The sequence below is a fragment of the Helianthus annuus genome, chromosome 17 (assembly GCF_002127325.2).
Source record: "Helianthus annuus cultivar XRQ/B chromosome 17, HanXRQr2.0-SUNRISE, whole genome shotgun sequence".
NCBI lineage: Eukaryota > Viridiplantae > Streptophyta > Magnoliopsida > Asterales > Asteraceae > Helianthus > Helianthus annuus.
The window spans coordinates 190040961-190052968 of record NC_035449.2 but is presented as its reverse complement, the minus strand read 5'-3'; the positions used below and the strand labels follow the sequence as shown (position 1 = coordinate 190052968).

At 35.3% G+C, this 12008-nt stretch overlaps 1 protein-coding gene across 4 annotated transcripts; it reads right to left on the bottom strand.

The window, feature by feature from the left end:
* Positions 1–2287: 2287 nt before the first annotated feature.
* On the bottom strand, positions 2288–11818 carry LOC110924174 (E3 ubiquitin-protein ligase RGLG2). Of its 4 annotated transcripts, none has more exons than XM_035986446.1 (21): positions 11639–11818; positions 11278–11362; positions 10556–10696; positions 10357–10470; positions 9223–9320; positions 9052–9131; positions 8299–8404; positions 8091–8218; positions 7855–7987; positions 7712–7771; positions 5970–6068; positions 5720–5817; positions 5298–5351; positions 5005–5114; positions 4855–4910; positions 4393–4449; positions 4199–4298; positions 4013–4094; positions 3093–3894; positions 2681–2996; positions 2288–2600 (listed from the first exon to the last, which is right to left on the bottom strand). In XM_035986446.1, the coding sequence occupies exons 1-9, from the start codon at positions 11795–11797 to the stop codon at positions 7891–7893; spliced, it is 1008 nt and encodes a 335-aa protein (XP_035842339.1). In that variant the 5' UTR covers positions 11798–11818; the 3' UTR covers positions 2288–2600; positions 2681–2996; positions 3093–3894; positions 4013–4094; positions 4199–4298; positions 4393–4449; positions 4855–4910; positions 5005–5114; positions 5298–5351; positions 5720–5817; positions 5970–6068; positions 7712–7771; positions 7855–7890. The 4 variants fall into 4 exon arrangements, with proteins under 4 accessions (XP_035842339.1, XP_035842340.1, XP_022023904.1 ...); XM_035986447.1 differs by having other exon boundaries at positions 7712–7768; XM_022168212.2 differs by lacking the exons at positions 2288–2600; positions 2681–2996; positions 3093–3894; ... (6 more) ...; positions 5720–5817; positions 5970–6068 and adding an exon at positions 7386–7615.
* Positions 11819–12008: the final 190 nt, after the last annotated feature.

Here is a 12008-nt window from a genome sequence, read left to right as displayed (position 1 = left end):
TATTAGTTAGATATCAATTTTGGTTAATGTTTTCAACGCCAATTTGTGTGGATTCTACAATTTTGGTTAATGTTTTCCACGTCAATTTGTGTGGATTCTAAAATCCGAGAAAGACCTTGAAATTTGAGTGCTAGTGACCGCGGTTTAAAAAAAATAGTGTTTGGTTAAGCCCATCAACCGTCCATATGAAAACAAATCATGGGTCCGCGGCGTCCGCCACTGGTTTGGATGGCTAAATCGCAAAAGACTTTGATTGGCGTCGTTATGTGCTCAACCCGGTGGGTCATGGGTGTTATGGCGCTTGCGGTATGATATGGTTTATGGGAACAACTTGAAGCACAAATTAATATTTATCTTTTGATTCTATATTGTTAATTATTCATAGAAATCGTAAAATGAATATTAGCTGAGTTGGTTGATTAAGAAACCCGGTTGTTTTCCTTTCAACTTTTTGCTAGTTAGACTTGGAATGTTGTTTACCTTTTAGCTTCTTGCAAGTTAGTTTATGATCAGTGGCGGATCTAGAAAATCTTCGTAGCGGTAACATTTTATAAAAAAAAAAAAAGCAGTAACAAAATCGAAAAAACGTCAAAAAAATGTCAAATGTTTTCAAAATTAACACTACCGCCGGAGCTCCAAGCGGTAACCGAGGCTACCCCTTCCCCTAAGGTAGGTCCGCCACTGTTTATGATATGTATTTTTCTTTTTGTGCTGGTAAAAAAAATAACTATAGTCTACTAATATAACCTGAAATTTGATGTGTGTCATTTATCAGTGAACCCATGTAGTCCATTTTTTCCATGTCTTTAGTGTTTAATTACTTTGAATATTTCATCCATGTTTATAGTAGGTTAGTTTGTTAGTGGCTTAGTGGTGGGAGTTAATCTTTTTTGTTTCAGATGTTTACCTAAGGCTATAATTCTATAAATAGGCAATAGTATTTTCATTAGGGATTATCAATGAAATTCTTAAATAAACAGTAGTTTATATTATAATATAATAAAATATTATATACAGCTTTTTTTAAAGTTTTATTATTTTTTTTATAGTTTTATTATTTTAATATTATAATTATAATAATTGTTTTTTTTTTTACTTTTTAAGTTTGATAAGCTTGGTGTTAACCAATACTTGTATCAAAAATACCGGTTCCTTATTGGTACATGAAGGTAAAAACCAGCACCAGCGTGGTACATAAAACGCCAAAGTCGGTACCGGATTGAGTTTGATAATCTTTTAGTTCGAGAAATTTGGTACTGCTACCCAGTAGCATTTGTTCATCCCTGCTCACGGGTACCGTACGAACAACGGTATCGTACAACTTTTTTTTTAGTTTCAAGGGTAGTGATGAGCTCGGTGCCAACTGATACCGAATCGGTTTTGGTACAGAAAATACCGGTTACGGTATCGGTATATGAAGGTAAAAACCATTAGCGAACCGGTACCAGGAACGCCAAACGTCAGTACCGAACTGGTACTTAGGATCTTTCGGTTCAGGAAATTCGGTACCGTACCCGTTACTATTTGCTCATCTCTGACTACGGGTTTCTACCGAACAACATCATTACCATACAACTTTTTTGTTGATTTTCTTTCGGTTATTTTTTAGTGTTTTTTTCTACATTTTTTTTTTCTTGTAAGCGATTCCGTATGCAACGCGCTCGTAGTGATTTCAAACACATATAAACACAGACTAATAACAAAATAAGTTCGCTGCAACGCGGCGACGATTTTTATAACTAGTGAAATCTCAATACCTTTCTATATTTCTAATCTGGTTTCCATCTATTTTCTGGTCATTCGATTGTACCGATTGGAACCACAACAAAATTCCAGTTGGGTTAAATGTTGGGGAGTCTGATTAAGGTCCAACATAGTCTAATAAGGTAACAAAAGATGGTTCTTTATCAAACAATCTTTTTTAGGGAGGTTAAACGTAAACAACTACTAAACAACGATACGAAACCCAATTTTTCTAGCCAGAGAGCTCTATTAATCTCTTTAGTGCATCAACATGTTATATAACACGGTTTTTTTACAGGAACCCCTATTATCCCTATATTACTTATTTTTTTTAGTGCATTAACATGTTGTATAACACGTTTTCTTTTGCAGGAAACTATATTAACCCTATATTAACTAGTTTAATACCCGTCCGGTGGACGGGATTTTTATGTAATAATGACAACTAATTTTCTTTGCATTCTAAACAAAAACAATATTTGTTTAATATCAAAGTACAATTCGTTTAACTTATAAGAAAAAAATGATTGAGCACACTAAAAGAAACGACAAAGCAATATCAAGGACCTTTCCATTCTTTTCAAGTGTTATTTGGCATGTCATGTCATCAGAAGACAACAGAGCTCCATTATTTTCTAATAGAACAAAAAGTCAGGAAGGAAGGTAGTACGGGTGAAGAAACTGAAAACAACGAAGGTTCACTTACTTTAAGGCTAAATTGTTTTTTTAACATCAACATGTACAAAACCATATAAACAAAAGCTGAATGCGCCATGTCATCGAGAGAGTCTTTATAATAGAGGAGTTTACAGTTTGTACATCTTGTTAATCATCATGTCGTGTACATCTTTTATAAACTGGAAAGGTTTCCGAATTAGGACAAAACAATAGAAGCAAGTGATTTTCATAAATATGTTGTGATGCACAAAAAACATACCTCCAAGGCCATGACAGCATCCTCCATTCCCTTTAGTTGGCCATATAGTCAGCACACTTGAGAGATCAGCATGATAGACAAAAAACGAATTTCCCAAATGACCAAATTAAAAATATAGTGACAATTTATCATTATTTATTCTTAAAGAAAAATAAAAGATATAGCCAACAGAAGATTCTGCAACGATCTCACCTTTGACCAAGAAATCTTCCAAATTTTTGATGACATGTTTAGCCAGAAAAATGTGTAAAATCAAAGCTAACTCATAGACATTTTGAATATCCGGAACCCAAACACTTCTTGTAGAGTATCAATCCTACAAAAACACAAGTCCAACATCCAAACATTACGCATGAAACATATAAAACGCATTAGAACAAATAGTTTATCCTATTTGATTCTTTGTCATTACCTTCTTTTTTTTCCACCATAAGAACCCCGTTTGGGAAAACTCACAATGCCTTACCAGCATTTTTAAAAGCTTCTTCATTTACTTAAAGGTAGTACCATTCTTTTAACATTCCCAGTAGGAAAAACTCATGATAGCTAGCTTACGAATGCCACTCATGCCGGTTGCAATTTTTAGGTGAATATAGTTGGAGCTTATAGTGCAACAATGCAAAACCAACCTAAGTCAAAATGCCCAAAAACTATTTAATCAAACTGAGACATCCACTGACAAAAGGCTTTGAGATTTACTCCCTTCTATCCTGTATTTTCTAACTTCCATTGTTTCATGAATGCATAATGTAAAACTAAACTAACTTACACATAGACATTTTTGAACACACTGTAAGCTCCCAATTACCTAGAAACAAACAAAATAAGTTAACTAAGAGATAGCATACTAAGGATGAGCAAATGGTACCGGGTACGGGTACCGACTTTCCCAAACCGACTCGATTTTCGGTACCGATTCGGTACCAACATATAGCGTTTTTGGTACCGGTACCTGGGATTTTCGGTACCGGTACCCATCTTTTGGGATTTTCGGTACCGCTTGGTACCGAGCTCATCCCTATTGCATACAACCTTACATGCCCCGCGTGTGATATAACAGTATGATTCCGTATGATTCGGGCATGCCTATATATTGTAGAGTTCCATGACACTACATTTCTAACTTGCATTACATTAAACAACTTACGAGCGTCTTCTAAATGCCCTTGATTCATATACCTTGTGTTCAGCCACAGATGAGTAGAATTTCATACCTATTTCAATAAAAGAAACATATAATATAAAGTTTTAACCATTCTGCCGTTGAACAAATTATTTGTAATCACACTGAAACTAATGAATTAGATATTTCCAAGGGGATGTCTTACACACCAGTTGCGTTTTAACATTGAATAGATCCAAATATTCACCATCGATGCCGACAGTACCACTTTTCGCCAATCCCTATCATCTACTGAATTGGTGAAAGCCAAATTAATGTGCATGAACTGATGTTGATAAAATATGATGAAAGCCAAATTAATGTGCATGAACTGATGTTGATAAAATATGATATACCTCAGGTTCATCAAGTGCTAGCAGCCTCTCCGACATTTGTCTTATCAGACTTGAGAAAAACGAATGTCGCCGTCACCACCACCGCAACCTAAAGAGTTGTCTACAGAAATAGTCGAACAGCAAGGTTGAGTATAAGCATTCCATGATATAGTAGAACCATTCAACAACTCCAAAGAATCAAATAAAATGGATACCTGGCATTGCACCTCAATAGTGTTGTAGTTAATAATTTCACGAGCAGCAACAACATTCTATTTTTCAAATGTAAAAGTCAGTGTTTCTATCTTTTTCTGCTTTAAATTTGGGGTGTTCATAAATAGACAAATCAACTAAACTGTCTATATATATGTACATGAACCATCTTTATTAATTAAATTATACATGTACATGAACCGTCTATATACATGTACATGAACCATCTTTAAATTTGGTCCGATCTACCCACCCGACCTGGCTCGGCCAGTTTGGTTTATTGGCTTCATATAAGTATAAAATCATAGTTAGCGGTTCAGGCCAAAACTTTTGTCAAAATCAGCTGAACCGGATTGTGAACACCCTACTTGAAATTAGGATGAGCGTTAGATACTGGGTACCGGTACCAAACCTCATCCCTATTTGAAATGTACATAATCATTAATCACAATTACATAACTAACCGTGAATGCGACACCCATTATAGTGCATTTGTCAATAGTTACGTTGTTGACTTTCCCTGCACAAAACAAATATTATCTTGGATAAAATTTACTAAAAGAATAGGCAAACTGGTAGCAAGAAAATATACTAAAAGAACACAACTGCGATACCTTTAACTTGTAGAATAGAGTCCTTTCATCCAAACATGTAGGCTGTTTGTTTTGAGTCACACTTATCAATCAACAAATCCTTCTTCCTAATTTGATTCTCAACAACCCATCTGCATAGCACAAGGGTATTCACCTCTATTAGCAACTTGATGCAAATTTCTTGTGTCAATCATGAGGCAAAGTGTACTCACTTGCATAAATTTGTTGTTCGTTTTCTTATTGAGATGTTCATGTGAAAGTAGATTAACCAACGCATACTATTTGCCTAAAATACATTACCAAATCCACCTTACCTTGTTCATTCTTCTTGATATGATGACGCAGCAATCGTCGTCTTCAATACAAACCTGCTCATTAAGATCCATGATGATACGTTTATGAATTTCATAATGAGATCAAAATATAGTTGTTGCTCACCCAACGAAGATTAAAAAAATTAATTCCTGTCATAATCAATTAACACAAAAAAATTGAATTCATGTCATTAATTAGAAATACCCAAATGAAATTAAAATCACATTAGTGATACCCGATGTAAAAGCGAGATAAAATTAACAATACCAAAGTGAAATTGAGATCAAATTAGCAATACCCAATGTGAAACTAAAATCAAATAAGTGATACCCAATGTAAAATTGAGATAAAATTAGCAATACTGAAGTGAAATTGAGATCAAATTAGTAAGATTTAGATAAAAAAATTTTGCGTGACTTACAGTTCCAGAGGCTACGATTAGCTCTATGTACGCGAGATCTAACGCCGTCGATGACACATGAATTCCAAAAAAACGTATGCTGGTTACGAAAATTAAATCTGCAAACACGTAAATAAAATCACCATTTTTACAGAAAAAACCCATTAGAAATACATGGGAAATCCGATTCTCGAATGAAAATTGAAGAACAGTGGAATGGAAAGTCGAAGAGGAAGAAGACATAGAAGTCAAAAGTATGAAAAAAACATACCGTTCATCCAGTATTTTGGAGGCTGATGAGGCTCCTCCATGATTCCAATTGGACATGTTGAAGGCATCCAACTTAACCTCTTCAGACGTCAGTCAAACCCTAAAAGAACATATACGAGTGATCGATTCGGCTACGGGAGATTCAGCAAGTGATATATCGGAAGGGGATAACCATCCAATTTTGTAAGCGTGATAAATAGCAGATACCAGCCATGATGTCGATGTGGGGAAGCAGTTGAGCAGAGAAATAGGAGGATAAAGAATAATGGGGAAAGTGGGTTTGGGATCATGGTGGAGGTTGAGAAAACCACAAGCAACTGCTGTAAACTGCTCTGAACTGCCATCATATCAGTTATTTTTGTGAGTTTAAGTGGCTGAGATTTAATCTCAGCCAAATCCAATGGTGAATATTGATCTAAGAGTTAGTTAGACTTAATGGGTTCCATATATATATATATAATTTACAAATTTCTTTTCACTCTCAAATATACTATTTAATTTTGTACTACTTTTCATGCTCTATGTACTTATGCTCTATGTACTTTCCTTTAGGGCAGAACCCTCTAGCCCTTTCTCTTCGACATGGCAAGGCAAAGGGTTGCTTGACTTCCCTTCAAAATTGCTTTATATTTTGTGGGATTTTTGTCACTCCTTTATATTTTGTTAGAAAAAAATTCTAGAGTGAATTTCAAGGGTTATCCTTTATCTTTATACTCATTTTCAGGCGCTGTCCTTTATGTTTAAAATTGACGAGTTTTGTCCTTTATGTTTTCATATCATACACGTTTGGTCCTTTAGGCCTAACCCAGTTAATTGTGTTTTGCACATGAGGGCATTTTTGTCAATTCAAAGGTAAGTTCAACGGCAGATTTACAGCTCAAAGCTTTTGCAACCTTTGAATTGACAAAAATACCTTCATTTGCAAAGCACGTGACCAAATTTAACTGAAAAAACTAACTGGGTTAGGCCTAAACGACAAAACGTGTATAATATGAACATAAAGGACAAAACTCGTCAATTTTTAACATAAAGGACAGCGCCTAAAAATTGGTATAAAAATAAAGGACAATTCTTGAAATTCACTCAAAATTCTAAGTTGATAACTCTATTTTTATACAAATCGCATCAACTCGTGAAGGTGGACCTGTTTTGTTTTTATTTCTTTTATTTAGTTGTATATCAAAAAAAGTTAAAGAATCTGACACGTTTCGATATTCTTTTTTGTTATATTACAGCTATGTTGGTAGAAATAACGATTATTTTTACTTTCTTTGTTTATTTTTTAAACGTTTTACTTTTCGATCTAAATTTGGCGAGTTACACTATGCAACGTGCGTTGTTTAACGTTTTTACGTTTATTTTTTTGTTCACTTTCACAATCACGCTGCAACGTGCGTGTCCTAAAAACTCGTTATTATAAAAAAGGACATATCTGTATTTTTTGTTTTAGTAAAAATCTTAAGAAAAACCATTTCATGAAAAAAAAAACACAAGCCAAAATATATTACAAATAAATGAAACACTCAATGTCTTATACACTCTGTCTTCACACATTGGTCGAGTCTATTGATGCAACACTATTTTGGTCACGATCAGATTCTCACAAATCGGACACAACGACAAACCGACCCCACACTCGCAACATGTCTGGTAATCGCGACAATAACAACAATAACAATAAGAATTTAATAGGATATATGTTAGTTGTAAAGAACATATTGGGTTTTAATTTTTAAATCGCACCTGATACCCGCAACTGAAAGCCATATCCTTGGGTTTATCAAGACACACAGAGCACACCTACTAACAACATTTTGTGTATGTTAAGTGGTTGAAATATTTACATATGCTTTTAGAGTAATAGAAAACTCTTATCACATACTTACCATATTGTTGTAAGTATAATTTGAACATGTAGGCATCTAATTAACATGATATTGATGAACACTCGGGCTTCGTAAAATGTCGTTGGAAGGTGGAGGAAGTGGAACCGTGGCTGGAGAATAACCTCTTCGGGCACTGATCAACAACGTAACAATAAGTAAAAACACTTAAAGTTCATCTTATTATTTTACGCGTATGATTCTTGATTTATTGATACTAAACAAATATTTGAGTTTACCCGAGTATCCCGAGCTGAAGGGTTGCTTGGTATTGCGAAGGTATTTCCATCAACGCGTTAACTGCGAATTCTGTTTGTTTTCTCAATGGATCGACATTCTTTGACATGATATCCGTGAAATTCACAAACTATTAAGAGAAAATAGCAAATAATCGTGTCACAAAAAAAGACATGCAATGTTCTCTAGTGACGTTAAGTTATTTCAAACCTGAAAATTGTCAAACGTTCGAGCGGGTATATTGTCATCAAACTCCTTCATCAAATCCCATGGACCGTCACCAACCCCAACCAGTATTATTGATAACGGGTGATTACTGCAACGGTAAAACAAGGAGTTATTAGGGCAAACCCCTTAATTTAATGATGTCAAAGGTAAGATATTCAAATAGTTCACTCCACAATAGATGATTTTTTTTATATATATTGTCCGCTAAGTCAGGGCCGGCTCAAAAAAGCTTGTGGCCTTTTTCCAAAAAAAAAAAAAAAAAATTGAGAAAAACCCTCCTCCTTTACCCGGGCTTGGGACTGTATATCTCGCCTTGCCAGTTGCCGCCCTAACCTATACCGCTATACAGCGCCCTAACCTATGCAACGGCCTTTGTTTTGGTGGCCCAATAGTTTTAATCGTCACATATCTACCTTTGCTTTGGTGGCCCTTGATAATTTTAATTGCAGACAAGCCCTGAAGCCTAATACCATATAATATATATTTTCTTTTAACATGTAGGCCCTATAGTTTTGGTGACCCAAGGCCCAAGCCTCATTTGACTTGGGCTTGGGCCGGCCATGCGCTAAGTTATAAACCTATGTATCACATAGGCCAACTAAAAGAAATATTAAAATAGTTAATAATTAAGATTTGATAACTATAAAACAATACATTTTGAAATAACGTATGATTGAAATGACGTATTTATTAGGTATTAATATGTGTCGTTAAGCAACCCATGTCAAATGCTACCTTGCTTTAACAATGGCCTCTATGGTGTTACGTTCTTGCGAACTTAGCTGACCAGATCCGGTATCAACACTTCTTGTTACCTAAATCGGAGTAGAAAAAAAACAAGGTTTTTAAATAAATCGCGATACATTTAGGATTTACTAACTGTTGTTAGTATGCTTGAGGGATCACCTGACCATCGGCTATAATCAACAAGACATGGTATTGGCCACCACTTTCTTCAACAATCGTCATCGCCATTTCTATTATAGGTGCAAACGATGTCGGTCCTACGATAAAACGATTTTTACTACAATATTAGAGTTATAGTTTTGGCACAAAATACTATCCAAAAATATATAAAAAGTCAACCTTAAACTTGTAGGTGCTATGCTATAGTCTATAGAATCTGAATATATATTAGTGTTTATATATTTTTGAGCTATTCAAGTTGAGCTCAAGCCGGTCTTAGAATTTCTTGACCCTGTATCTTGATGGCTCGTTAAAGTTATTGAGTTTGAGCTTGTCTAAGGTCCTCGAGTTTGGCTCGCAGTGGCGGGGGTAGTACAGGGCCGGCCCAGAGCAAATGCTGGGTGGGTGATCGCTCTGGGCCCAAATCGAAATAGAGCCCGAAAAAATTTATAATTCTTTTTGTATATATATCTAAAAAAAGTCTGTATGTTTTTAAAGAAAAAAAACTTAAAGGGCCTGGATTTATAAACCAAGAACGTTAAAGCCCAACTGTTTCGAAGCCCCAACTTTTTTTGCCAATCAAATTCAGAAGCTCAACTGTTTTAGTGTGGGGTTAATGAATAGGGCCTAAATTTTTTATCTTGCACAGGGCCTTTTTTTGTGTGATTTTCAGAGACGGCCCTGAGTTACGGTTTCAAGGTCAACTGACTTCAATCTTTTTCCCGTTGTTTCATACAGAGAATGTATAATAACAAAAGTTCGAATGACCCCATGATTTTTTTTATTTTGTTGACCCCATTAGTTTTATCATAAAAAAAAACATTATACCCATTTGGCCATTGGCTTTATGAAACATCAAACATTAGTTTTATCTTCTTACTTTCTTTTAAGTTTGAAAATTGAAATTAGATTTGCTAATTTGATTTTAAACGTTATTAAAGTTGAAATTAGATGTGACCTGACCCGGAAATATTAACGCTGCGTTGTTAAAAATCCAAATACCCGGAAAAACTAACATCATACGAAAAAAAAAATCATGGCCCCGCTGCTATCGGCTTGACTCTCTTGTAGCCCTATACTCAATAATATAACGACCGGTAAAATCTTATCATTGTGTAACATTTTAGTACCAACCTGAAAGTTTAAGTTGAGGAACTATCTCTCTATAACGGCTCAAAACATCCTCAAACCCTTGACAAGGACGCGAATCCGGATAAAAACTGAATACACCATGATCATGTGTCGAGGCTACAAAACACGTAAAAAACAAGTCAATGAAACAAATATCATAAGACACCGGGCTTACAAGATGAACTATAGTATAATTCTATACCGTCTCCAAACCCAAAGCACGGGATCAGATTATCCTCATCAAAAGCCGCTAACGTTTGCCCAATGATCGATATTGCTTGTTCATAAGGATTTTGTAACGCCCCAACGCTATGTAAACTTCTCCCGTTGTATGATCTCATCCCTAATTTTGTTTTACAAATTCGTTACTTTTAGCGACCAAATTCGTAACAAAAACATATACTGACTATGATTAGCAACAAAATAAAAGATTCAGCGACAAAGCTTGTAACAAAACATATACTGACTGATAACAACGAATAAAATAAAAGATTTAGCGACCGTTATTACGAATTATCAAAAAACATTTTGAACGTCTAACAAAGCCAAGCCACCAGGTACACCCACAAGCAAAAGGCCACCCATACCCGCATTTGTAGACAACGTTAGTGGCCCAACCCGTCACCAATTCCAGGGGAAACCCACCGTCAAAGGCCCAGTGTGCAGTGGCGGACATGAAAATTATTTTTCTGGGGGGTGTGATCAGGCTTTTTGACTAAAAAATATACTAAATTATTTTTCTCAAGGTGTGCGCCCGCCCACCCACCCATCAACCTGGGTCCGCCCCTGCCAGTGTTGTAAAACCCTAGCTTACGCATGACGTTTTGTCACGAACGAAACTCCAACTGATGACTTCACCTAAATAAAGTCACTGGATACCGCTAGAGCAGTGCGCTTTTGGTACGAAGTATCAAATATACTAACCTGTCCATTCATTACTTTTGGTGAAATCAATGCCAACAATGAGATTTGATGATTCAAGACCAGCTTGAGCAAGAGCGGATGTAACCTAAAAGATAATATTATTATTGTTATCATTTCATTTACATGTTATAACGATTTCATAAAATTAAATTATACGTTACTTGATTATTTACTATTTGTGAGATTTACTGGAAATGGTTGTTGTTTTTATACGTTACTTGATTCACAACTATTTTATAAAATTATGCGTTACTTGATTATTTACTATTTGTGAGATTTACTGGAAATGGTTGTTGTTTTTATACGTTACTTGATTCACAACTATTTTATAAAATCGTACGTTACTTGATTCACAAGTTACCTGTTCAAGTGTCTCATAGTTATCACCTATTCTTGAATATCTCCGATCCAACCTTCTTTGTGGTGCCGGTGCATGTTGATGCCTTGCGGCGTAAGTAACGCTATTTGACCGTTGATAACTGGTGTCTGGTGTCGTCTCTCTTGAATTCTTGCCACCCATTTTAGCCAAAACTTGATCGTACCTAAGATATTTGAGCGTTATATGTATATATATTTGTGTGTTTGATTACAATAAATAAATACAATTGGCTACAATGTCACATCGTTGACTATATAACTGGTCAAACTTGACTTTTGGAAAAGAAATTGCTATGTAATTAAGAGGTAAAAAACTTGGAACCTTACTCTGCAAGCATTGACGGGAAATAAGT